Below are 25,750 nucleotides of genomic sequence, written 5' to 3'. Positions count from 1 at the left end.
CAGAAGGCAGGGCAAGAAGCAACGGATGGAAACTAATCAAGGAGAGAAGCAACTTAGACCTAAGGAGAGATTTCCCAGCAGTGAGAACAATTAACCAATGGAACTGCTTGCCTTCAGACATTATGGGTGCTTCATCACTGGAGGCTTTTAAGAAGAGACCGGACAGCCACTTGTCTGGATTAATATAGGGTTAGGCTTGAGCAGGACGTTGGACTAGAACGGTGGCCCCCAATCATTTGGGCACCAGAGACCAGTTCCGTGCAGAGAGGTTTTTCCACGGATCGGAAGGAGTGTGATTTCGTGTGCTGCCTGCATCTCATAGATGGGGTTTCGCTTGTTTGCACAAACCTGTTTCAGGCATGCTGGTGGCCCAGTGCTGGTCCATGGCCCGGGTGTTGGGGATACCCTGGACTAGACGACTGTTGAGGTCCCTTCCAACTCTGTTATTCTATTTTGTTCTGTTTTTTCTTATTTGGAATTTCTTACTTCAAATCAGTTTCTACAACATCTCTACAATATTGCTGTCAGAAGCTGTCATTGTTCAACTTGGCAGATGGTTTCTACTACTGTTAACTGGTACAGTTTAGGCACAGCATACACGAATGATTTGACACAAAGATTTTACTGTAATCAAATAAATTTGGAGAGCTGGGTCTGAGTGCAGTCTTCAACTACGTTACAGCTGAAGTTGCCATCCACCACCAGAGGTAAAGGTAAAGGTTCCCCTTGCACGTATGTACTAGTTGTTTCTGACTTTAGGGGGCGGTGCTGATCTCCGTTTCAAAACTGAAGAGCCAGCGCCATTTGAAGACGTCTCCATGGTCATGACTTAAACGCCGAAGGCGCAAGGAACGCTGTTACCTTCCCACCAAAGGTGGTTCCTATTTTTCTAGTTGCATTTTTACATGCTTTCAAACTGCTAGATTGGCAGAAGCTGGGATAAGTAATGGGAACTCACTCTGTTATGTGGCTCTAGGGATTCGAACTGCCGAACTGCCGACCTTTCTCACCGACAAGCTCAGTGTCTTAGCCACTGAATGTTAGACTAATCCTGGTTACAGGGATATATTTCTTCTAACAAGGAAACTAAATCCAATTGGAGGAAAGGAATTCACCCCACCTCCCAATCCTCCGATTGAGCAGCCCTGATTAATCTCTCTGGAGCTCCTTTTCGCAGTCATTTTCTCATTCCTATGTATTTTAGAAGTCACAGGCAGCCTTGGGAAACCGCATCGATTTTGCAAGCATAAGAATCGAGAGGATGTTTTCTTACTTGGAAAAAATTGCAAGCTAAAGTTTTGCTTGCTTTGTACGCAAGCATGTTTCCATCTCCCCCTTTTCCAAAGGGTCAGAATATCACAGCATCCATAAAGCGTTTTATTTGGAAGAGGGAGATCCCTGGAACATTGTAAATTTTGTGTATATTTGCGAGCAGACCAATCATTACGGCTGTACGGAAACAAGCAGGAGGGAGCAGATTCAACTAATTCCACAGCAATGTGCCGAAAATCCCCCAATGCTTTCAAGCAAGCCAAATAAGCGCTATTTATTTTCTGCTGTACGACACTCCGCACTAAAACACCTATTTTTTCATTGTTTAAAAACCAATAGGGGAAGGGGAAAAAAACCCCAATGCCTCACCGGAGTAAGAGAGATGGAGTTGCCTATTTGCACTTATAGGAAGAAAATGGCAAACGTAATTATAATTCAAGTACAAGTTCAGTGTATCTACTCAAGTGGGGAAAACTGGCCATTGTCAGCCATTTGTCCTACCAGTCTGGTGTCCAGATGCTAAATGGGGGCCAGCAACAACCATGCCTCCAGCTCTTCTGATTTCAAACTGGATTTGGAATGGATAAAATTTCAAATGCAATTTGCCTTCCAACTGAGGACTTAGCAAGAGGATATCTCTTGCTTTAAAAAACGGGCTTACAGTAAAGCTATTCCCTGCTCGTGGTTCTTGACAAGAAAAGCCCACATTTCTGAAGGGCAGAAAATTATTACGTTCATGTAGAATTTGACACATGATACACACTATCTTCCCTTGACAGCAGGTGCCAATTTCATGATGAATAGATTTCTTTGGTGATCGAAGTCCACAAAGAAAGGATGATGCAACTCTGCAGAACACAATTCCCGGCTTAACTCATGCTATGATTTTTGTCTTTAAAAAAATAAGCAAAGGCAACTGTGATAGAGCTTAAGACTGCTACATTTCTCTGGGGAAAAGCTGGAGAGCAATAAGCCACAATGCTAATAATTTTTTTTAAGGATTAAAAAAACGAAGGTGTTGATTTATTCTCCAAAGTACCTGAGGGTAGGACAAGAAGGAATGGATAGAAGCTTAGCAAAGAGAGATCCAACCTAGAACTAAGGAGACATTTCCTATCAGGGAGAATAATTAACCAGTGGAACAGCTTGCCTCCAGAAGGTGTGGGTGCGCCATCACTGGAAGTTTTGAAGAAGAGAATGGGCAACTATTTACTGGGCATGATATAAGTCCTCCTGCCTTGAGCAGAGAGTTGGACTAGGACTGTTATGGCAAACGTATGGCACGCATGCCAGAGGTGGCATGCAGAGACCTCTCTGTGGGCACGTGTGCCATCACCAGCTGCTCTTCATGGGTGCTGGGGTGCCGGAGAACAGTCTGAAAAATGTCCAAAAAGAAGGCTGTTTTCCGGACCATTTCTGGGGTGGTTTTCAGACAATTCTTGGGGCCATTTTCAGGTGGTTTTCAGACCGTTTTCCAGGATGTTTTCAGGTGGTTTTTCGAGCCATTTCCAGGCCATTTTTTGAGCTGTTTTCAGGGCCATTTTTGCCCAAAAATGGCCTGGAAAACAGCTCAAAAAATGGCCTGAAAACAGTCCCCCAAAACAGCGTGGAAATGGTCCAAAAAGGCCTGAAAACAGCTGTTAGATACTTGCGCTAACTACAGTGGTTTCCACCAAGGTCATTTATTCCGGCGGGAACAGATGTTGAATCCTATTGGTCGAAGGGTCTGACAGCTCCCTATAAAAGGGCTGCTGTCAGACTCAACCTCCGCTGGATTGTTCTCACTTGTTGTACTTAATAAAGAGCTGTTGTTACCGTTAAGCCTGTGTGTGCCTATCCATTACCCAATCTAACAACAGCCTCCAAAATGGCCCCCAAAACTGGCATGCATTTGCTGGCCAGCTGGTGGTTGGGGTTTTGGTGCTTCGGTGCACGCACAAGCACATGCATACATACACGTTCCAGTTTGAGCACTTGGTGCTGAAAAGGTTCTCCATCACTGGACTAGGAGACCTCCGAGGTCCCTTCTAACCCTACAATTCTCTGTTCTGTGGAACGTTCCTGACTAACCTCCATCTTCCTTGAGGACTTGGCTATTGCTGATAAAGCAGGTATCATTTGACCGTTTCTGCTACCGAGGCTGTGATTAACTTATTTCTTCTAGCACAAGAAGAAATTGAAAATAAGTAGCTTTCCTTTGGGGGCCTTACTGACTTGCTTCTAGAGAAAGAAAAGGAGAGGTGGGGGAATTCAGCCAAACTATTCCAATCTTTTTTCTTTTCTTCTTCTGGCACACATGGAAAATGCGTTCCACTGTTTAGACAATCTTTTAGCATCCATGCCTTACCACTCATTGGTTAACCGATGGCTCCTATGTTTATGTAATTGCAGGGTTCACTTCCAATCTGACACCTTAAGGCCTTGCCCAAGGTTGAAATGAAATGATTCATTTATGACTATTTTTGCAAAGAAGGGTGGAGTGGGGGGGGGCGGCGGGAAGCCAGCATAGAGTTGTTTGCTTTAGCCTTCGTGAAGTCCCCATTCATGGGTGTGTGAAATTCATCAGTGTCCTGGTGAGTATTTGCTGGTGAATGAAATCTGTATGGGGGCCAGTGGAAGGGGAAAAAAAGAGGAGATGTGCCAGCCAGAAGAGAGCAAGATTTTCCTGGGATCTACCCTATTGTGGTGGCACTGGAGAGACACAGTTTTAGGAGGCATGTGCGTGCTTTGTCTTGGCTAAATTCTCCTTTAGCCTCACAACACACAAATTCAGCTATTTTGAATCTGGTGCTTCTATTGAATCCAACGAAGGACATATATGGGGGCCGTGAAAGCTTCTCTTCCATCTCCTTTCTTCTTCCTTTAATTGTTGTATTAATTTTGTTTTTATTATCTTGAATTATGAAAGATGGATGTATTGATTTTCTTTTGTAAAAAAATCTGACAGTTTTTAATCCCTTTTTAATTTTCTTGTAGTCCACTCTAGGCTACCTCATAAGGACGGACAATATAAAAATACATTTAGTCATAATAATACCACATAATTAAGACTGGCAAAAACAAGCCCTCCATACATTTCTTGCAAGATTTCTGCATGCTTTTTATTCAGATCGTGGTTCTATATTGGCACATTAAACCGGTTATTTGAGGGAGACCTTATCTTCTGTTCAATCCAACAAGCTTGGCACATTTAGGTTACCTTCGATTGGGCAACATCTCCTCCTGGAAATCTGGAACCCTACCTTCTCTGTCATGGCATCTGCCTTCTGGAATGAGCCCCCCACCTGCCCCCTCTTGAGATTGGGATAACTCCTACCAAGATGATATTCTAGAGGCCATTCTTAGACTTGGTTCCTTTCCCAGGCTGGATGCTTGGAGTCCCTCGTAGGATCTATATATGTTGCTGTTGGCTGGGTTCACCATCTTCTTTATTGTTTACTTTATCTGGATTGTATATTGCTGTTTGTTTACATGCTGCGAACTGCCCAGGGTTGACTAAACTGAAAAGAATCTTGGGCACCATTGCCTCTTCCCTAATGGCCAGATGCAGCCATTTTGCTTCCCCGGGGTAATAGTCAAAATGATAGGTTGCTCCATGCATAAAAAGAACAAAAACTGGACTCAATTTCATTTCAATATAGGGATGGAATGGGGTCCACATATTATCCAGAATTTTGTGAAGGTTTACACAGTGCCTCTCTCTACTGAGCAAACATATGATCTGCTGTCAGCTGATAAAGTGCTGTTTTCTCGGGTTCTTGCACCGTATTTTGCCAGCTGCTACCCTTTGATTGGCAATATTTGGTATGTCATTCTGTCCAGTGGTAGGTCCGCTTTTAGCACATGGACAGAGTAGTACTGGCAATAAATCTTTACTGCTGGATGATGTTGATGTTATTACCCTGCAGTTTGATAATAACTGGGAATTAGCGGCATTGTGTCTGCAGAATGCAGAAAAAGCAAAGGCAACAAACCAGCAACAATAACCACTACAACAATACGCTTTGTCATCTCCTGCGTTCACATTTCAACAAAATTGCTATAATTTTTGTTAGCAAATGGAGACTTAGGGGCATCTGGTCTGGATCAAAACATTTTCTCAAAACAGCAGAGTTCAGAAGAGGCATCCAATCTTATGTTGATTCCATCTTTAAGCATCATTTCAAAAATACTAACAGAATAACAGAGTTGGAGGGCATCTTGGAGGTCTTCTAGTCCAACCCGCTGCTCAGGCAGGAAACCCTATACCATTTCAGACAAAGGGTTGTCCAACCTCTTCTTAAAAACGTCCAGTGTTGGAGCATTCCCAACTTCTGGAGGCAAGTTGTTCCACTGGTTAATTGTTCTCACTGTCAGGAAATTTCTCATCAGTTCTAGGTTGCTTCTCTCCTTGATTAGTTTCCACCCATTGCTTCTTGTCCTGCCCTCAGGGGCTTTGCAAAATAGGCTGAGCCTCTCTTCTTTGTGTCAGCCCCTCAAATATCGGAAACCGGCAGAGATGCCTGATACCAACCACAGTGATATCACATGTATTATGATGTCATTGTGCAAATGTTACAAATAATGCCATGGCTATCACATCATTTGCATGCTTATATCTGTTATCTTAAACATGCTTGATAAAATAATATAAAATAAAATATAAAATAAAATAAATAAAAACCCTGGAAAAAGTTAAATGCTTCAGACAGCTTTGGTTTTCTGCGGGGACCTTAAGTATATTTTATCCATCATATAAATGCGACCTGGGTACATTTTTCCTATCCCGATTCCATAGTTTCCCATCCGAAAAATGGCTTCATGATAGCCTCTAGGCCTCTGTGGGTTGTATTCTCCAAAATACAACTCCTCCTAAAAGAAAACAGCTTCTAACCACACCCTCTTCAGGCTATGCTGATCCATTTCCCACTTTCTTTCCTTAAACTCAGACTAAACAGCGCAAGGTTGGCAAATGTGGCAGATATTTATGGAAAGAATGTACCCATGAAGTCACTGAGGAGGTGGGTGGCCATCTACCAAGGAGGTGGTCTAAGAAGGCACCGTTTCAACCTGGAATTGACAAAGGGTTCGCAAAATGAGGCTCCGCCGGACAGCTATTCTGCCAGATTCCATAACTGTCCTTTCCCATTTCAGAAGGAAAAAAAAAAACCAGCCTAAGAGTGAACCATCTGCCTCCTTTGCTCTCTGCTTTGATGAATCAAAAGGTAAGGGAAATGGGAAAGCTTTCAAATTAAACTCAATTTTTCAATTAAAGGAGAATATAGTTTTGGTGACGTCTTTGTGAATTATGAAGGCACGATGGTTCACTGGTTAAAGATGCTGAGGCTGTCAGCTGACAGCCGGGTTCAAGATCCGAGCATCATATGATGGGGCGAGCTCCCATCGCTTGCCCTAGATCCTGCCCACGGAGCTGTTTGAAAGTGGGCAAATATGAGTCGACAAATAAGTATCACTTTGGTGGGAAGGTAACAGCGTTCTGTGTATAGTCATGCTGGCCAGAGGACTACGGCAGCGTCCTCGGACAATGCCAGCTTTCTTGGCTAAGAAACAGAGATGAGTATCAAGCAAATGAGCTGAAAAGACTACCAGGAAAAATTGGGAAAGAACCAATAAGAGAAGGGGTTCCTGTATTAAGATAAAGGTAAAGGTTCCCCTAGCACATATGTGCTAGTTGTTCCCAACTCTAGGGGGCGGTGCTTAACTTCGTTTCTAAGAGCCAGCGCTGTCCAAAGACGTCTCCGTGGTCATGTGGCCAGCATGAATAAACGCTGAAGGCGCACGAAATGCCATTACCTTCCCACCAAAGGTGGTTCCTATTTTTCTACTTGCATTTTTACATGCTTTCGAATTGCTAGGTTGGTAATGGGAGCTCACACCGTTACGCGGTGGTAGAGATTTGAACCGCCAAACCTTTCTGATCGACAAGCTCAGCATCTTAACCACTGAGCCACCGCATCCCTTTTTCTATATTATTTAGTGAGTGACAAAAACTGATAGAGAATATTGCAGTTCAGGGTTGAACTGTGAAGGTCCTTGGTGTGCTCTCTGAGCTTGGTGGTTTTCTTGCAGATGTTTCATTACCCAACTAGATAACATCATCAGTGCTAGAAAGGAATGGGGTATGCATAGAGGAGGAGGAAGATGAAGACTATGGGGTCCTTGGTGTGCTCTCTGAGCTTGGTGGTTTTCTTGCAGATGTTTCATTACCCAACTAGCTAGCATCACCAATGGATCTTTAGTGACAAGAAATATGTAGGGATGTCTTGCCTTGAGCTACCCAGTTATCTCTTCAACAGCCTTCCTGATTTCCCATCTTTCTCTTCAACCCAAGGAAGGAAACCAGGAGGGGATTTTTTTTTTGGGGGGAGACTCTTTCAAGTGGAAAAATAGACACACCCAGGGAAGCTGCGGAAGGATGAAACATGATTCCTAGAAAACAAGGACACAGGGACAAAAAACCTTTGTCCCCTCCAGCAAGAAAGGAAGTTCAAAAAACGTCACCAGACGAAACTGAAAAACCAATTGCCTGGAAGCTCGAGAACAAGGTAGAAGTACAGAAATATATTTCCCGATGAATAGGTATTTTGGGGGAATCCAAAAGATACATTGCAGCACGGTTTCAACCCTACCCAAAGTGAGTAGAAAGCAATTGAAATATGATGTAGGTGAGCATAAAGTAACGCAACTTTGAAAGGGCACGCAGACATGCAGAGAGTCTAATTTCTAAATTAACCACTCAGGAAGGGGGAGGGGGGAAACCCTTAGGCATTACTGTTCACTGCTCAGTGGAAACTTCTGCTCAACACACAGCAGTGGTCAGAAAGAAAGAAAAATAAGTAGGAAAACAAATCAAAAACAAAACATTAGGTCCACATTAAAAACCACACTGGGAAGAATAGGGTATATTATTATAACACTGCTAAATAGCTGCACCGTAAGCATTTAAGTTAAAGACATACCTTCAACTCTGGAAAGAAAGAACGAGAGAGGGGGGAGGGAGGCTGGGAGGAAGGAAGGAAGGGTAGGAGGCAGGGAGGGAGGAGGAAGGAAGGAAGGAAGGAAGGAGGAAGGGAGGAAGGAAATCTGCTTATTACTTACATTAGTAATACATTTACATTAATTATATTTACATTAATCTACTGTTTTTTGCTGTTATTGACAACAAATATTCATTAAATATTTACATGCAAAGCAGCAGAGTAATAATTACCACAATAACAATGCTATAATCGTCATAATGATGATACCAATGAGAGATACCAATGGAACAGATGAGATTGATAATACAGTCAAACTACATGAGTAAATAGACATAAGACACTATTGTGGGAATTAATGAAGGAAAAACTAATGGGGAAATTGGTATCCATTCCCCAAATGCTTTCTTGCTGATTTTTTCTTCCATTCAGATTCTTTGGAGATTATTAAGCAATCCAAATTACAGGATAGGAACAAAACTCCTTATCTTTGGGAATTATCTGCCGCTTTGAGAAAGCTTTTGTGGATGCCACACAGTTTAGCCTATCTGGATATATGGAGCTTGTGGATTTTATGAAAGCATGTTTGTTTCTGTCCTCATTAAGGTGTAGTAGACAACCGTGACCCATTGGATCCTCATTTCACAGACATTTCCTTACCAGATTCCTCAAGTCCTTCCAAAACGGCACAGCTTCTAATCTACGTGAAAAGTTCTTCAAAATTCAGGGAGATAATTCAAAGATGTGTCTGCCTTGAATGCTGAACTGCATAGCAGACTCAAACACCAGGAGTTGACCACAGGAAAACTTTTACATTTTGTATTAACTCATAAAATGCTCCTTGATAATTTTAGGTCATAAAATATTTTGTAAAATTTGCCAAAGTTCAATTCCAAGGAGTCATGGGTCCTGGATTTTGGATGCATTCTGTAAATTAGGCCATTTGAGGTACCTTGGTTGAAAACATTTTGCCCTGTGATATATGTATGTATGTATGTACGTATGTATGTTTGTGTTGTATTTGTGCTGATAAATAAATAAAGGGAGACTAGTATAGATCTATTTCAAGCTATTAGCTCTCACCAGCTAGCCATACCCTTACTGGGATTCCCTTTATTTATTTATCAGCACAAATACAACACAAACATAGCAAAGGCAACATTAAAAATAAAAATATGGTTTTCTGCCTGGATGGTCTTCTGTAATGAGCCGAAGGACAAAAAGGGGGAGTAGTGAGCTCCCTCCCATATTTTGGGCATACCAGGGGTTGTAACACAAATACATATATTGTCCTTCGGCTCATCACAGAAGACCATACACACACACACACACACACACACACACACTTATTTCAGTTACGTTTGCGAAAATTCAGATGCTTGGCAACTGACTCATATTTATGATGGCTGCAACATCCCAGGATCATGAGATCACTTTTTGCGACCATCTGACAAGCAAAGTCAATGGGGAAGCCAAATTCACTTAACAACCATATTACTAACTGAACAATGGTAGTGATTCACTTAACAACTATGGCAAGAAAGTGAAACATCTTCAGAAGAAAAAACAAGGAAGTCCAGTTGCCTCCTGAAAAAGCACCTTTGGGACAACCATGACCAGGATGACTAAGAATCTCTACAGACTGTTAGATCGCAAACAATGTAATACTTGTGAAACAAACTTGAAACCCTGCTTCGTAAGCCATCACCATGTGAGAACACACAGAGAGACACCAAAAACCAAAGTAGCCAACTCCTAAAGAGTTTCTGTAGCAAAAACAAATATAGTTGAAGGTGTAAATGATTACATTCCTCACAACAAACGCAGTTAGCCAACACACCACAACTGAGCTGGGAACTGAATCTGTGAATCTCACATCACAGTGAAATGCTGGTTTAGATGCTAAGCAGTAACATCTCTCCCTTCTTCCAATATTGGAGAAAAGTTTGCAAGCTGAGCCACATAGGAAATAAACCACCTACCTGGAAATACACCTTGATCAGATCTTCAGGGAAGGATGGACCGCTCGAAAGGACTATCTTTCGTGCTATGGAGGGATTGCCGATAGCTAATGAGATGAGGCTAAGAGCATAGCCATGATCACCTCGCCTTTCACAGAAGTTGTCTCTATAGTTGGGTGGGTTTGAAGCACATTCCCATGTTTTGCCAGTTATCTTGAGAACATCAGCATTCAACACGCAAGGGCCTCCTTGTCAGCTGATGTGGTCTTCCTGAAGACTTTGAGGCAGAAGAATGGGGGAAGACGAGGCATGACTTCGTATATAGGAGGTTTAAAAGGAACAGGAACTCCAGTAGTTTTCATAGCTTGTGAAAAGAAACACCAAGTTAGAGACAGAAGTAAATAATTGCATAAATGTAGCTGGGCATAAATAGAACTCTACTTTTTTTTTAAAAAAATGAGATGTGTGTGTGCGCGCGCGCCTTTATTTATGCCTCTGGTGCTGAATTAGCATTCAGTTCTAAATCCTTGTTTTATTGCAAAAAGAGGGAACCAAAAAACAATACCACCCACCGTACCCTGAATGGGCTCATTGCCTACTGTGGAACAAGAACATTTTCAGTCCAATTTGTGTCTTTATATAATGGGTAGTTCCTGAAAACTAAACAGCTTGCCGTGGCTGGGCAAGAGGCGCAATGTTCGGCATAAATCAACGTTGCCGACTCAAGTTGGACTTTAGGGAGAAGGGGGGGGGGGACACGTTTCCTGATGCTTGAATGTGCATGTGTATGCGTGATGAATGAATTCTTTGTTCAGAAAAAAATATATGTAATTGCTTGCAGGAGCAGACTGAGCATGCTTCTGCTCTCTTTCTCTCTCTTACACACAGAGTGATGTACTGTGCAAATGACCAGTCTCCGTCAATGCAATCAAGATATGAGAAAGATGCAAAGACATATGGTTTCTATAACGAACCAACAAATATTGGAAGACTGCTATCATGTCGCCCCTAGTCCTCCTCTTCGTTAGACCAGGCATTTTCACTGAACAGTTCAGCCTCCAGTCCCCTAACCATCTTTTGCTCTTCTCTACACTCTTTCTAAAGTCTCAGCATCTTTTTTGTATCATGGTGACCAAAACTGGACAACTGTTAAGTATTCCAAGTGTGGAATACTGTGTGATGATGGCTCCTTTGCCTTCACTACACAAGCTCTACGATGATCATCCTTTTCTCCTGCCTGCTCTTCAACGAAGGACAAATCAAGACTGAAACATCTACTCTGGGAGGGAAATAAAAGAGCACGCCAAGTCTTCCTCAGATGGAGAGCCAGAACAAATGCTGTCCTCATATCTGCCTTGCAATTCTTCAAATGTTTTCATCCTCCCATGAAAGAGGCTTTTGTGTTCCCACCTTATTCGGGGGTTGTTTGAACATTTCTGAGCGATTCTTTCTTGGTGATTTTCAGCTGACTTCCTCGTTGTAGGTGGTGGCGTACATGACTACGGCCATTATTTTCTGCGATGTATTTTTCCATCACTCTGTAGCCCATCTATACTTTCAAATCAGGGGGGGGAAGCCCAATAGGATTCCTTGGTACTAAATCAAGATCACGTGAAGTGTTAATACCGCTTTATAATGCCTTGGTAAGGCCACACTTGGAATACTGCATCCAGTTTTGGTCGCTATGATGTAAAAAAGATGTGGAGACCCTAGAAAGAGTGCAGAGCAACAAGGATGATTAGGGGACTGGAGGCTAAAACATATGAAGAATGGTTGCAGGAACTGGGCATGGCTACCCTAGTGAAGAGAAGGACATGATAACAGTCTTCCAATATCTTAGAGGCTGCCACAAAAAAGAGGGCATCAAACTATTCTCCAAAACACCTGAAGGCAGGACAAGAAACAATGGGGGGGGGGGGAACTAATCAAGGAGAGAAGCAACTTAGAACTAAGGAGAAATTTCCTGACAGTTAGAACGATTAACCAGTGGAACAACTTGTCTCCAGGAGTTGGGAATGCTCCAGCACTGGAAATTTTTAAGGTGATATTGGATAACCATTTGTCTGAAATGATATTGGGTTTCCTGCCTAGGCAAGGAGTTGGACTAGAAGATCTCCAAGGTCCCTTCCAACTCTGTTATTCCATTCAATGGAAGCTTGGCCAGTGTTGATTACTGGAGAAAAGGCTTGTAGAAAGAAAAAGATGATCCTTTGCCCATCTCAAATGCAAGAACACCGGGCTCCATCCTTATAAGTCCCACCACAATTCACTTCTCATAAAAGAAATATCAAAAGCAGGTGCGTTTTCATTAAATAGAACAGGAATCTTGTAGAAAAATCACACAGATTAATATTTCCTGCCAAGGACAAGCCATGGAAGCATCTTTTAGTCAATAAATCTGAGTAAAATGCTATAAAGATGCATCAGAAAGAGGAAGGAGGCAGAGTTGATCAGAATGAAGCTGAAAGGGATCTTGGAGGTCTTCTAGCCCAACCCCTTGCTCAAGTAGGAAACTCTACACCATTTCAGACAGGTAGCTGTCCAGTCTCTTCTTAAAAACCTCCAGTGGTGAAGCACCCACAACGTCTGAAGGCAAGCCGTTCCATTGGTTAATTGTCCTCACTGGTAGGACGTTTCTTATTATTTCCAACTTGCTTCTCTCCTCGATTAATTTCTATCCATTGTTTCTTGTCCTGCCCTCTGGTGCTTTGGAAAATAGGGTGACGTCCTCTTCTTTGTAGCAATTCAGCCGGTTCTATTTGATTCGGTCGAACCGGTAGCCGTGGCGGAACGGAGGCTCCGCCCACCCGCCCTGACATCATCACGTCCTGTTTTTGACGCTCTACGCATCCACGAAAGGCCCTGCGGATGTGCAGACGCTCACACTTGCGAACCGGTAGTGAAGGTAAGTTGATTTCACCCCTGTGGCAACCTGCTCAAATATTGAAAGATCGCTATCATGTCACACACACACAGACACCCCTAGTCCTTTCAATGAAATAGTACAATTTAAATAGCAAAATAGTAACCCTCCGCTTTTCATAAAATCTCTGCCTTTTGCTGCTGCAGAGGGCCATCTCCCAATTGGGACAGAGGGCTGGGACTTCAATGCTGCCTTTTGGGAAGAGGACGGCTTTTGCCAATGGGGCACATTCAGAGGGAAGAAACGAAACAGTCCCTCGTGTAGAAATCCTGATAAGCTACATGGATCCTTGGTTCTGGGTGGTCCAGCTTTGTTCCATTTTCTTCCAAGTTTCCATGTGTGGCAGGGGGTATCTTGACATAAGTCAGCAGGACTACTACACACACACACACACACACACACACACACACACACACACACACACACGATACTTTCTGCAAACACAAAGCAGGAATGTGTCTGCATAAATTCACCCTCAAGAAGTATAGCTCATCCTTCGACAGCCATGCCAGAAAGTAAATGCTTTCCAGGTTTTGTATTTTTATTTTTTGAATGAATCGTTTACGGAAGAGGCTCTGAGTTCACAAAAGCCTGAGAGTAGCTCCCTCCAACAGCTTCTCGCTTCCCCCACTCCAGACTCCTTGGCCAGTTGTGGGATTTTCAGTCCAACACGGAACATGTTGGCTTTAGAAGATACCCAGAGACAGAAAGACCGAGAGCATAGCCAGCCGCAGACTTCTTTCAGGTATGTTGCTTGAGGCGCATTTATTTTTTTTTAATCTAAAAATTTCTATACTGTTCTTCCAGGGCTTACACCGCAACTCACCCAGGACAGCTCACAAAATCCCGGTGGAAAATGCAAACTGTTTAAAAGGAAAACAAAACCAAAGTAAAAATATTACGGAAAAGAAGATTGTGGTTGGAGAAGGTCACACGCCATCATAACGGCCTTTGCTTATAGAACAGGGGTCTCCAAACTTGGCATCCTTTAAGACTTGTGGACTTCAACTCCCAGAATTCCTCAGCCACCATGGCTGGCTGAGGAATTCTGGGAGTTGAAGTCCACATGTCTTAAAAGTTGCCAAGTTTGGAGACCTGGAGACCTGGCTGAGAAATTCTGGGAGTTGAAGTCCGCAAGTCTTAATGTTACTACGTTTGGAGAGCCCTACTGTAGAACGAAAGCCTTCCTAAGAAAGGAATGAGAGGAGAATGGTTCAGCTGCTTTCCTGAGTCAGGGAGTTCCACATCTTTTCCTCTTTTATTTTTGACAGCAAGGCAGATGATTAGCTTGAGTAAAAAGTAGCTAGGGTTCTTCTGTCCATGAATTGCATCCTGGAAAATTCCTCCAAACATTTGTCTTTCTAAAATGCTTTGTTTCCCTGCTATGAAGAAAAACAAGAAAGATATACAGTAAGCATCCTTTCCATTGCTAATTCAATCCTACAAATATTTCCACCATCCTCACTTCTTCATGCCAAAATGACTGGCAGCCCAGGGGTGGGGCAGAGAAATACTGTTCTGAAGTTTCGTGGGCCTTCTCCAATGGATCACTCTCTAGATACGGTTGGACAATCTTTTCCAGAATTTCCAGTCAGATTCCCAATGGGGAATTATGGGGTCTTTAGTACCAACACATCTAGAAGCTGCCCAATAAAGAAAACCTGCTACAGCTTTATCTTCTTACGGTCATTAGAGTAAAATAAACATTCTTAAAAAGAGAGAGAGGGGAGAAGAGAGAGAGGGAGGGAGGGAGGGAGGGAGGGAGGGAGGGAAGAAGAAGAAGAAGAAGAAGAAGAAGAAGAAGAAGAAGAAGAAGAAGAAGAAGAAGAAGAAGAAGAAGAAGAAGAAGAAGAAGAGATATAGATAGATGATAGATAGATAGATAGATAGATAGATAGATAGATAGATAGATAGATAGATAGATAGATAGATAGATAGATAGATATAGATAGATAGATAGATAGATAGATAGAATCTTCTTAAAGAGTGATGCTGCCATCCTGTGGCCAAAACGAAAGAAGGTCGAAGTTAGAGAATTGTTTTTACTCAACATTTTATTCAAGATTCAATCATTAATTTTGAAAGTTATTCAGTTTACACTGCTATTATGTTTCAATATACCTTTAATCCTTTCTTCATTCTCCTCCTGCTCCTCCTCTTCTTCATCATCACCAGCATCATGCTGTTTTTTTCTTCTTGTTGTTGTTTTTCTTTCACGAAAGCAGGAAGTTTAACTGTTCATTCCGAGGATCTTTCATAGACATTCTCTATTTTGTGTTCTCGTCTCCTCTGACTGAGGCTTCGGCCTGTTGAACATTGTCGTTGAATCGTCGCTAGGATTCCCCGTGACTATTATCCAGTGGTTCTTGCTCTCTTCAGCTTTGTGGGAATCCAGATAGGTGTGGCAGTTGATTTCGCATTCTTTCCCAAAGTAGGTCCTTGAAAAAGAGAAACAACACACAGGGAAGAAAAAAAAACTAAACAGAAACTGCAAAACAGCCTTTCCAAAGGTCCCTTTTGGCCAGTGGTGGGATAACAACCGGTTCTCTGCCCTAATGACCAGCTGGGTAGGCGGGGCTTGGTGGTCATGTGACCATGTGGGCGTGGCCAACTCAACATCACTCATGTCGATGGGCGCTTGGCCTTAGCTGTTGCAATGGAACAAGGGTTAACCGGAGAGGCAGCTTTTGTAAGCAGGGCAATCAAGATGAGGCTAGAAACAACACCAGAATGTTTCTTTCCTTCCTGCCTTCCTTACAGGATTAGCCCTGTCAAGTGGGGGAAAACAAAAGGAGATTTCTTCCAACAACCAGTTCTCCCGAATATGTGCGAACCGGCTGAACCCTAACTACTGCCTCCAACCCTGATCACGAGAAAGAATTAAAGCTCGTTTAAATGCAGGTTGCAGATCTGGAGATGCCTGGGGCTCACCTTAGCCAGAAGGTCCTGGGAACTGCGAGTGCCTGATTTGTATGGCTATGAACTATGACAACTTTCGTATTTGCCTACAAAAGAAGGACAAAAGGACAGGGAGGCTTTAAATGTCCATATTTCAACTGCTCATTTCAATCAATTATACTGGCCCAGAATTCTCAAGCATAGAATATAAAATAAAACGTATTTCCTACTTAAACAGGTTTCGAATGCAAGTATACGTAGTCCTCGACATACAACTGGTTGCTTAGCAACTGTTTGACATAAAAACTGGGCCCTCCCCCCAAAACTAACCCATTTCTGAAGTTGCAATGTTTGCCCCTCCCCAGAGTCATGTGACTACATCTGGGCACCTGGCAACCAGCCTGCATCTATAGCCCCACAGTCTCACAAATTGTCATTTGTGACATTTTTGCAGGAAGCCGGGCTTTGCCTTTGCTTAAAATCGCAGTGTTTGCTTTATGACCACTGCTTTCATTTAATGACTGCCACAAAAAAAAGGATGTAAAATTGGATCTGGTCATCTGATGTCCCCGTTTTATGACTATCGTGTCTTACGGCCGTAATTGCAGAGCTCAATTATCGTTGAAGACTACCCATATCTTCACATCTTCACATTCCTTTTACGTACAATATGGGCTAGTCGTTCCCGACTCTAGGGGGCGGTGCTCGCCTCCGTTTCAAAGGCGAAGAGCCAGCGCTGTCCGAAGACGTCTCTGTGGTCATGTGGCCATCATGACTCAACGCCGAAGGCGCACGGAAGGCTGTTACCTTCCCACCAAAGGTGGTCCCTATATTTTTACTTTTTACATGCGAACTCCTAGGTTGGCAGAGGTTGGGACACGTAGCGGGAGCTCACTCCATTACGCGGCACTAGGAATTCGAACCACCAAACTGCCAACCTGTCTGATCAACAAGCTCAGTGTCTCAGCCATTGAGCCACCATGCCCCTTGGTCACATTCCTTTTAAACCCTTCTAATACCATATCTCTTGGAGACATGTTAATGTTATTCTGTTCCTCTTCTGCAGTACAAACAACAGCATAGACTTTAGCTACTCACTAAGAAAGATATGAATGCTGATTCGACCCAAAGTGAGAAACATAAAATATATTCACATGAATCAGTTCACATTTTAATACCGAACATTTTGAAAATGGAGATAAAAATGAAACCAGAACTTTTTTTGGGAGGGGGGAGGGTTTGTATTGGAACTTCCAGAACTGAAGAAGCTTCTGGGATGAGAAGTGAAAAGTCTTCAAGGAAAAATTAAGAAAGTCGAGTTGCCTCTTAGAAAAAGGATTTTTGGGAAATTATTCAGAATGGCTTCCCTTAAAGCTCGCTCTCACACACTCACATTGTCTCTTTACAAATACAGATGTTTTCTTACCGCGATTGGCAACCCTTCGTATTCCATGCGTAACTGTGGATCCAGGAAGGTAAACTGCCAGGCGCACAGGTATGAAAGTTCATCCGTCATGAAGACAGGCTGGAGAGAAGATTTCTTGGCCATATTCTGAAATGATTTATGGTCGCTGGACATAAACAGCTGGAAATGAAGACAGAAGGGGGTGATTTGTCTGGAAATTAGATAAACATTGTTGAAGATCAACAGAAAACAAAAGGGGGAAAATTAACAGTAGATTTACTGTTCCCTATGATCAGTGGCTGCCTTCTCCCATTTGCAAATCTGAGGCTGAACATATGGAGGGTTCTGTATAGTTTCCCTGAATGGGAGGAGACACAGAAATATAACTGTATTGAACCAGAAGCTGGGACCCTTGCCAAAGATACAGAGATCTACAGGTTGTGCTTGGGATCATCTCCTTTGAATGACCTCATAATCCCTTGAGAAGTGGCGTTTGGGCAACTGAATAGAGCTGAGTGTTTTCTGGCCAGATGCCCTTTCTGTTGCCAATGTGGAGTTTTTTTCAGCAGATACATTGACTTTTTCAGTGTATATACACCCAAAAGTGGGTGGAAATGTCTGTGTGCCTTATAGAGCAAATGTTGCCAAAGCCCCGCCCACCCACTGGCCCCCACCCTTCAGCCTCTGCCTCCCAGCAATTTGCCTCCTTGCAGCAAACAGCCGTGTCAGCTTCAGCACAGCCTGATTTAGCATGAGCAGTTGATTGGCGGTTGGATCTGCCTGGCGGAATACTGCCTATCAGCTGTTCCAGGCTGCGGAGATCCCCGCTGTTGCTGCCGTCGCCACCCATTGCCCCCACCTATTGCCGCCTCCGCGTGCCCCATTTTCAGCCTTTGCATGTCCCATTTTCAGCCTGTTCCAGGCAGTGGGGGACTGCTGTTGTCGCCTATCCCCACCGCCTGGAAAGGGCTGAAAACGGGGCGCGCAGAGGCTGAAAATGGCTCATGCGGAGGCCACAAATGGGGTGCACGGAGACAGCGATAGACAGCAGCAGCGATGGACAGTGACCGCGATCCCTGCGGTCTGGAACAGCTGATAGGTGGTATTCTGGGAGGCCGATCCATCCACCAATCAGCTGCTCGTGCTAAATCAGATTGTGCTGAAGCTGACCAGGCAGTTTGCTTTTTGCTGCAAATTGCTGGGAGACAGAGGCAGATTTTTTTCTTGTTTTCCTCCCCAAAAGCTAGGCGCGTCTTATAGTCCGGTGCATCTTATATTTTGAAAAATACCATATTCTCAATGTGCCCAGAGAGAGAAATATCTGCCTCTACCTAGGATCGAACTCACAGCCTCCTAATTGTGAGGTGAGAGCTCCACTCCAGGTTGTGCTTGGGATACAGGTGTAAATTTGAAATTGAACAATAGGATCCACCTGTAGGGAAGGAGAGGGTTTTTTTAAAAAAAAGATCAAAATGCAACAATGCATCTAGGATTATAACTCTGAATTGGATTAGGGACGATATGAAAGTTGGAAAGTGTTTCTCACGTGGCTTTATCCTATTTCAGATTATTTTTTAATCAGGCCTGTCTAGCTAGACATCAGTTCTCCGGACAAATGTATTTTCTATTAGCTCCTCCAAAAATGGTTTCCTTTGGAATGAAACATTGAACTTTGTTATTAAGTTGATGTCATTTATCACTAACCATTTTCTCCTGAAATCCACCAGCTGCTCCTAGGCCAAAATTCTGCCCGTATCTAAGAGGTTCCCCCATGGCTTCTCCTTCGAGGCTATAATAAGGAGAAAAATATCAATGCAACACAACGCAATACAATCATTTACTTTGAAGCGACTCCTTTAATCCTATATACAGGGGTGGGGGAATTCCCTGGCAGTCTAACCAAGAGGGGGAGAAGGAGTCACTTGTTCCTAAGAGCTTCCAGTCCGACTTTTCATAGGGAGAAAGAGAACTTTTGGGGAGAAAAGGTAGAGATTTTCAAGGTATTTCAGGCCACCAACTTGATGGCATTCTTTACTAATTTATTTTCAACATAGGTAAAGGTTCCCCTCGCACATATGTGGGGGGAGGGAGCTGGAACCGGTTCTAAACGGCACTGTCGATTTGTGGAACCTCTTCTATAGAAGAGATTAGAACTGGCAGGAACCCAACCCTGGTATATATGTATGTATGTATGTATGTGTGTGTGTATATGTGTGTGTGTGTGTGTGTACATATATATATATATATGTACACACACACACACACACACACAAAGATATATGAAAGAATAAGAAGGGGGTTAGGAACTGAAGGATGGTAGTAAGGGTAAGTGTAAATAATATGAAATAATGAAAATGAAATGTAATAACTATGAGTAACAATATTATGTTTATTTGTGTTGAAATGTTTGATACCCAGGTATCACACCATTCACACATTGATATGTATAAATAACATAAAATTTAAAAACTGGGAAAAAAGAAGGAAGATGTGTGTGTGTGTGTGTGTGTGTGGAGAGAGAGAGAGAGAGAGAGAGAATGAGTGACCCCACTCACTTTTGGTTTTATTTAACGCTTCCTTCTGGCCCCACCCACCCTCCCAGCTGCCCTCGGTGTGATGTCATCATCATCATCATCATCATCACGGCTCCTCCCACAATGACACTCGGGCCCCATCCATTGTTCCACCCCTTTCCCTCTCAACTATCCGCCCGGCTTGGTCCCTTTGCCCATCTTACTGCCAAATCTTTTCACCAGAGAGTCCCACCTTAAAATCCGAAACACATTCCGCCCAATGGGGTTCATGTGTTCGATTGCACTCAAGTCACACGGAGCTGTCAAATTATCACCCGTGTACAGAGTCGATATATCAGGATTCACAGCCAAGGACAGATTTCCACCCATAATAATAGCTTTTTCCTCTGGGAGTCTAACGACGTCGAGGTTCACAAACAGAACCGTGTCTCCGAAATGAATATATCCATCTTTTGAAATGGAAAGTTGCTCCTGTTGGTGAGAAGAGGAAGGAAGACAGTAAGTGTGCACAGTTCCCCTTTATCTTTCCCACAATAGCAATAGCACTTAAACTTGTATACCACTTTACAGCCCTCTCTAAGGGGTTTACAGAGTCAGCCTATTTGTCAGCGTTCCAAATATCATGCAGAATTAAATCATTGTCCAAGGCAAAGTAGTCCTTAAAACTCCAATTTAATAAGACAGGCATGTTGGCATTAAGCTGGTGAAATTTCAACTCTAAGGTACATCCGGTGAATTCCCCAAGTTAAAAGTTCATCATCTATCCCCACACCCCATAATTCATCACATGGTCCAATCTTCATCTTCCACGCTGGCATGTACACCCCTCTTCTTCCGGCCAGGTGTCGAGGTGCGGAGACAAAAGACGACCTTGAGCTTCTAAGAAATCCATAACAATACATTCCACAATCCTACTCCTTTCTATTCCCCCCTCCCAACTACTATACCAATGAAACAGCATAATATGTATGTTTTAATTATGTGGCAGGCCAAAGATCCTAAAAGGAACAGAATTACAGGCCTGACACTATTTGCCCTCAACCATCCTCATTCTACCCACCTCGGAAGGATGGAAAGAAGGCTGAGTCAACCTTGAGCCTGGTGAGATCCGAACTGCCAAATTGCAGGCAGCTGGCAGGCAGCAGAAGCAGCCTGCAGTACTGCACTCTAACCACTGCGCCACAGTTGTTAAGTAAATCTGGCTTCCCCATGGCCAGAGTAAATGAGTAGGGAACAAAATCCAAGTATTCTAGAGAATTAGGGAAACCCTCAAACACGTTTTGGGATGTAATACCTTCTTGTAAAGAGTATCTTTCAGTCTTCGCGATTTCTGGATGATTAGTTCTCCATTTTCTCTTTTATATAGAAAATCTTTCAACGATTCCTATTTTTAAAAGGGGAAAAAAAAAAGAATTTCTTATGCCTCCTGTATATTACTGCAGTGTGATCAGGTGTACCAAATCACCCACCTTAGGAAATTCGACCCAAATGGCTAAATCCCATCTAAAGAATGAAAACAAGGACATTAAAAAAAAACTATGAAAAGGTTTTCCCACATCTATGAGGACAGAGCAAATGAAGTGAAGGCAATAATATCTTGTAGACGTGCCCAGTGAAGTTGTTTGAGGAATACAGTTGCTGTAAATTCTTGCATAAAATAATCTGCTGAACCAATGCAACAGAGTAGGTCATCCAATAAATTCTGCCTCTTTCTAGAAGTTGCCAATGGCTCATAGAAATACATTTTTAGAAAGAGAGAACGTGCATTTAGCATCAGCATCTTTTAACAACCCCATAATCCCTTGTGGGGTGGCGTCTGGGCAACTGAGTGGAGCTGGCAGAGTGTTTTAGTGGCCGGATGCTCTTCCTGTCACCAATGCGGAGTTCTGTTCAGCAGATATATTCTGAGTGTACCCAGAGAGAGAAATATCTGCCTCTACCCAGGATCGAACTCACAGCCTCCTGATTGTGAGGAGAATGCACATTTAGCATGCAGCATTAAAGTCTGCAATACACCAAATAACTCCCCAAATAATGCAGAATGAGATGGAATTAGGGTTTAAAGAAATAACCCAAGCATCAGGCTGTAAATAAAGCAAGTCACCAAGAGTCAACCTGAACATCAGGAAAACCTAGACCTGCTGCTATCAAACCTCCCTATTACAATCAAATTCCTCTCTAAGTTGCTTTTGAGATTTGCACAAAGGACCAAACATAAACGGAACCATGCAAAAGGTGGATAGTTTTTATTTACCTCTTCTAAGCACACATCTTCAAACCAGTTACCGAGAAGCACACCAGGACTGTACATCCGGCCACTCTTACTTGTCCGGGGGTTAATCATCTGGAGTAGCTCAGGGCACCAAGGTGGCTTAAAGAAGAGGATACTTTGGACAAGGCTGGGGCACCCTGAGATCAGCAAAATAACCGATCAATGTTGAGTTTACAGGTTGCTATGGGGACTGTGAGTGGCCAGGATTGGTCCAGCAGGAAAGGGCTATCAGCCAATCAGAATAGATCTGGCTTAGAATGGGTGAGAAAAGAGGTGAAAAGTTATCCTTTCAATGGACTGGGGACAGTCTCAAACAAGACACAATTCTCTTGTAAAGCAGAGAGAGAGAGAGAGAGAATGCAAAAGTACATGCTTCTTTTGAAAGATAAACACGCATATGAATATTCCAGATTAAAAATAATGAACCGTTCTTCCTCACAGCTTTAGAGTGAATGACATCCTGTTTTTTTGATGGAGGCAATGTTTTTTTTTTTTAAACGCTAAATAAATAAGGCAACATGTACAAGAAGAAAAGCAAGGAAATGAAAGGGATAATTAAAGCTGGGGAAAGAAAGGGATAAGCCAAGTGCTTGTATCTCAAATTGTTTGTGTATCTCCTTCCCTTGTATAGTATTTAAGGTATATGTTGATAAGTAAGGGAAAAAACCCCTTTTTATGATCCTGTAATCCATTAATTAATAATACCCCGAATTAATAATTTTATTGATATGTAAGAAACACATAATTAAGTTCAGAATAAAGGCATTGTTTAATGTATTGGCTTAAAAAACAGAATCAATTCAACCCAGCCATAACAGCTTATAAATCCAAGCCTTAACTTGACTGCAAATGTTTTTACCCGCCAAACAAACAAGGATGAATTTATCCTGATCTTCCCATGGAGGATTTCCACATCTTGAGAAATGCAATAAAAAAAAACATTTCAAATTAACCAAGATATCTGGGTTCACACCACCTTCACCCACCCAAAGTAGATGAAATGGTATGTATAGACATTTTAAAAAGACAAAATAAATAAAATACTAGTTGTGAGGAAGGGAAGTGGGGACATCCAAGCTGGAAACCAAAGATGGTGATTTCACAGTATTTACACTGTCATAGCATGATGTGATAGTGATGAGAATTATGAATTCTCATAATTCAAATAATGGATAGTTTAATATTCTCATCAAGAATTATGTTACAAATAAGCTTGCTTTTACTATATCCAACCTTAAAATCAATGATTAATTAATATAAAAACAGAACAAAGTGTCTTGTGGCATTTTAAAGAGTGACCAGTCCAACGAATATTTAGTATGTTGTTGGTAAAGATAGGTAATAATATATTTTACTTTCTGGAACTTTTAAAATCAAATTCTTATTTATTTATTTAGTCACTTATTAGAGACATGGATAATGTGCACTATTGCCATTGCATATTTTAGAATATCTGACAAACTGCAGATCATATGCAGCTTTAAAGCGTCATTATTTGTGTATTTAGTAGAACAACATATTTAAGAGTTCATAAAACTTTGCATCAGCAGGCTTATTAAAGGCAATGCAACAGCGCCATCTTCTGGAATATCTGAGACAATGCACATGATGGCTAAGTTTATTTTAAAACTGATCTCTAGATCATAAAACCCTCCTGCTGGATACTGAAATAAGAGAGTGGATAAACATTGGTTTTTGCTCAAGTTTATTTAGAATTCCCAATTGAGAGTTTGGAACCAACTTGTAGAGTGTAGAGATTTCCCCATTCATAATAATCTGATTAAAATGTCTAGGATCATAAGAAAACTGTATTTTGTGTGCATGTGAAGTTTTTTTTAAAAACGTTTTAATTAGATTGGCTGGGTAATCTCTGGATATTTGTACAGAAGACATATTCAAGCCATCTTTAAAGGGAAGCTGAAACTTAAGTCTGCAATTTTATACATGTTTATCTTGAAGATCTCTCCGAGAATAGGTCTTATTAAAATCAAAAGTGCTTGTTTTCAAATAGAATTGGGCTGTGCTGGACATCACATATTAGCTATACAGAATTTAAATGGGTAATTGTTATCCCATTTCTTCTGCAATCCAAGCACAGCTTAGTGAAACATTTTATTTTCTTTTTTCTTTAGCAAAACTGCTATGTATCAAATTTTCTACAGTTGTTTTAATTATAAACAAAAGAGATTCCTGATTGTTGCTGCTTTCAGAATGCTTTCCTGTGATTATCTGGCCGTTCTAATAAGCCACTTTAGCTGGGCATCATGACACGTTAAATGTACAACTATATTTTAGCCTAAAGAATTGTGCAAACTCGGTCAACTGTGGTTAGTTTATGATTCAGTGTGTCATGCGAGCCCCTAAAAAGGAATTGATTTAAGAAACACAGCTAACTACAAACATAAGTGTGCGATACAAACATGTTACAGAAAGGTAGAGAAAGGGAAGCAATTACTTTAAAATAAATTATTACTTTCCATATGTCATATTAACCATAATCAATAATCAATACATCAGTGGCTAGTTCGTATCCTTTGTTTTGCTTTATCTTGGAAAAGATTAGAAGCCGGCTCTTGGATCCATTCCCTGTTTTCTAAATCTTTATCCTGAAATTGATTTTGAGTTTGCCTTTACCCAGAATTGGAATTTGATCAATTCTATTTTTAATCCGCATGACCACACCAAATAGTGGGAAGGGGGGGGAGGGGTTGTTTTGCCATTTGGGAGAAACATGTCAGATAAGTGCATCTTTGAACACCCATTTGGGCCGTTCATTTCCTCTTTGGCAGGAAGTACTCCATCAAGGGGATTTTTGTTTTTAAGTTTTCCACCTATTCATAGTTGTTGGGAAGGACCCACCCAGGCTGAGCCTCCTTCCTATATGCAAGTCATTCTTCTCTTCACAGCTGGGAAGACAAAACTTCACAAAAGTAAATTGTGGGCTGTCCTTGACATCCTTTTACCACTAATTTTACCCATAATTACTCCCCCTCCCTCCAGTTTCTCCTTCCTTCTATATTCATAAAAAGAGAGAAGACAATGCATTGCGTAAATGCATAAATACATTTACGACCAGTTTGATGTAGTGGTGAAAAGCACTGGATTAGGAACTAGGCGACCAGGAGTTCTAGTCCCACATTAGGTACAAATACAACTGGGTGGCTTTGACCCAATCTTTCACTCTCAGCCCTAGCAAAAAGGAGGCAAGAGCAAACGACCTCCAAAATGTTAGGCTTGTCCAGGCGGTCTTCAGAAGTCATACACAAAAAGAAGGTTGCCATTTAAAAAAAAAGGCAGAGTGCCTCTGAAATTAGGCAAAATAAGGCAACTGCTTTAGACCAAGATTTTTGACTATTAGAAACATGACAATAAACAGCTAACTGTTCTGTAGAACCACATTATTTGCTTATCCTTAGACTCAAAAGTTGGATAGGGTCTCCTGCTTGGGATGGGGGTGGGGGGTTGGACTACATGACATACAAGATCCCTTCCAACCAGGGGTGGGCTT

The 25,750-nt window shown here is 42.1% G+C and overlaps 1 protein-coding gene across 3 annotated transcripts; it reads right to left on the bottom strand.

Moving 5' to 3' along the window:
* Positions 1–10,237: 10,237 nt before the first annotated feature.
* Positions 10,238–22,370, bottom strand: CFAP161 (cilia and flagella associated protein 161). 3 transcript variants are annotated; one of them, XR_014176387.1, is made up of 8 exons: positions 22,225–22,370; positions 21,265–21,354; positions 20,203–20,441; positions 19,141–19,225; positions 17,458–17,616; positions 16,065–16,138; positions 15,255–15,571; positions 10,238–10,574 (listed from the first exon to the last, which is right to left on the bottom strand). XR_014176387.1 is itself a non-coding variant. In XM_081965104.1 (7 exons), the coding sequence occupies exons 1-7, from the start codon at positions 22,312–22,314 to the stop codon at positions 15,388–15,390; spliced, it is 921 nt and encodes a 306-aa protein (XP_081821230.1). In that variant the 5' UTR covers positions 22,315–22,370; the 3' UTR covers positions 15,178–15,387. The 3 variants fall into 3 exon arrangements, 1 of the variants encoding a protein (XP_081821230.1); XR_014176388.1 differs by lacking the exon at positions 10,238–10,574 and adding an exon at positions 14,237–14,515; XM_081965104.1 differs by lacking the exon at positions 10,238–10,574 and having other exon boundaries at positions 15,178–15,571.
* Between the last annotated feature and the right edge of the window lie 3,380 nt (positions 22,371–25,750).

Source organism: Natrix helvetica, assembly GCF_964273705.1.
Source record: "Natrix helvetica genome assembly, chromosome: 12".
Taxonomy (NCBI): domain Eukaryota; kingdom Metazoa; phylum Chordata; class Lepidosauria; order Squamata; family Natricidae; genus Natrix; species Natrix helvetica.
Note: the sequence above shows the minus strand (reverse complement) of the source record. Positions and strands in the feature narration are given on the sequence as shown.

Excerpts from the sequence above, each read along its gene's own strand:
- CFAP161 (XM_081965104.1), bottom strand. The coding sequence starts at position 22,314 with ATGATTAACCCCCGGACAAGTAAGAGTGGCCGGATGTACAGTCCTGGT. Across the intron at positions 19,226-20,202 it reads AATGTGTTTCGGATTTTAAG|CCTCGAAGGAGAAGCCATGG; the intron begins GTGGGACTCTCT and ends TCCTTATTATAG. Across the intron at positions 17,617-19,140 it reads GTGGATTTCAGGAGAAAATG|CTGTTTATGTCCAGCGACCA; the intron begins GTTAGTGATAAA and ends CTTCATTTCCAG.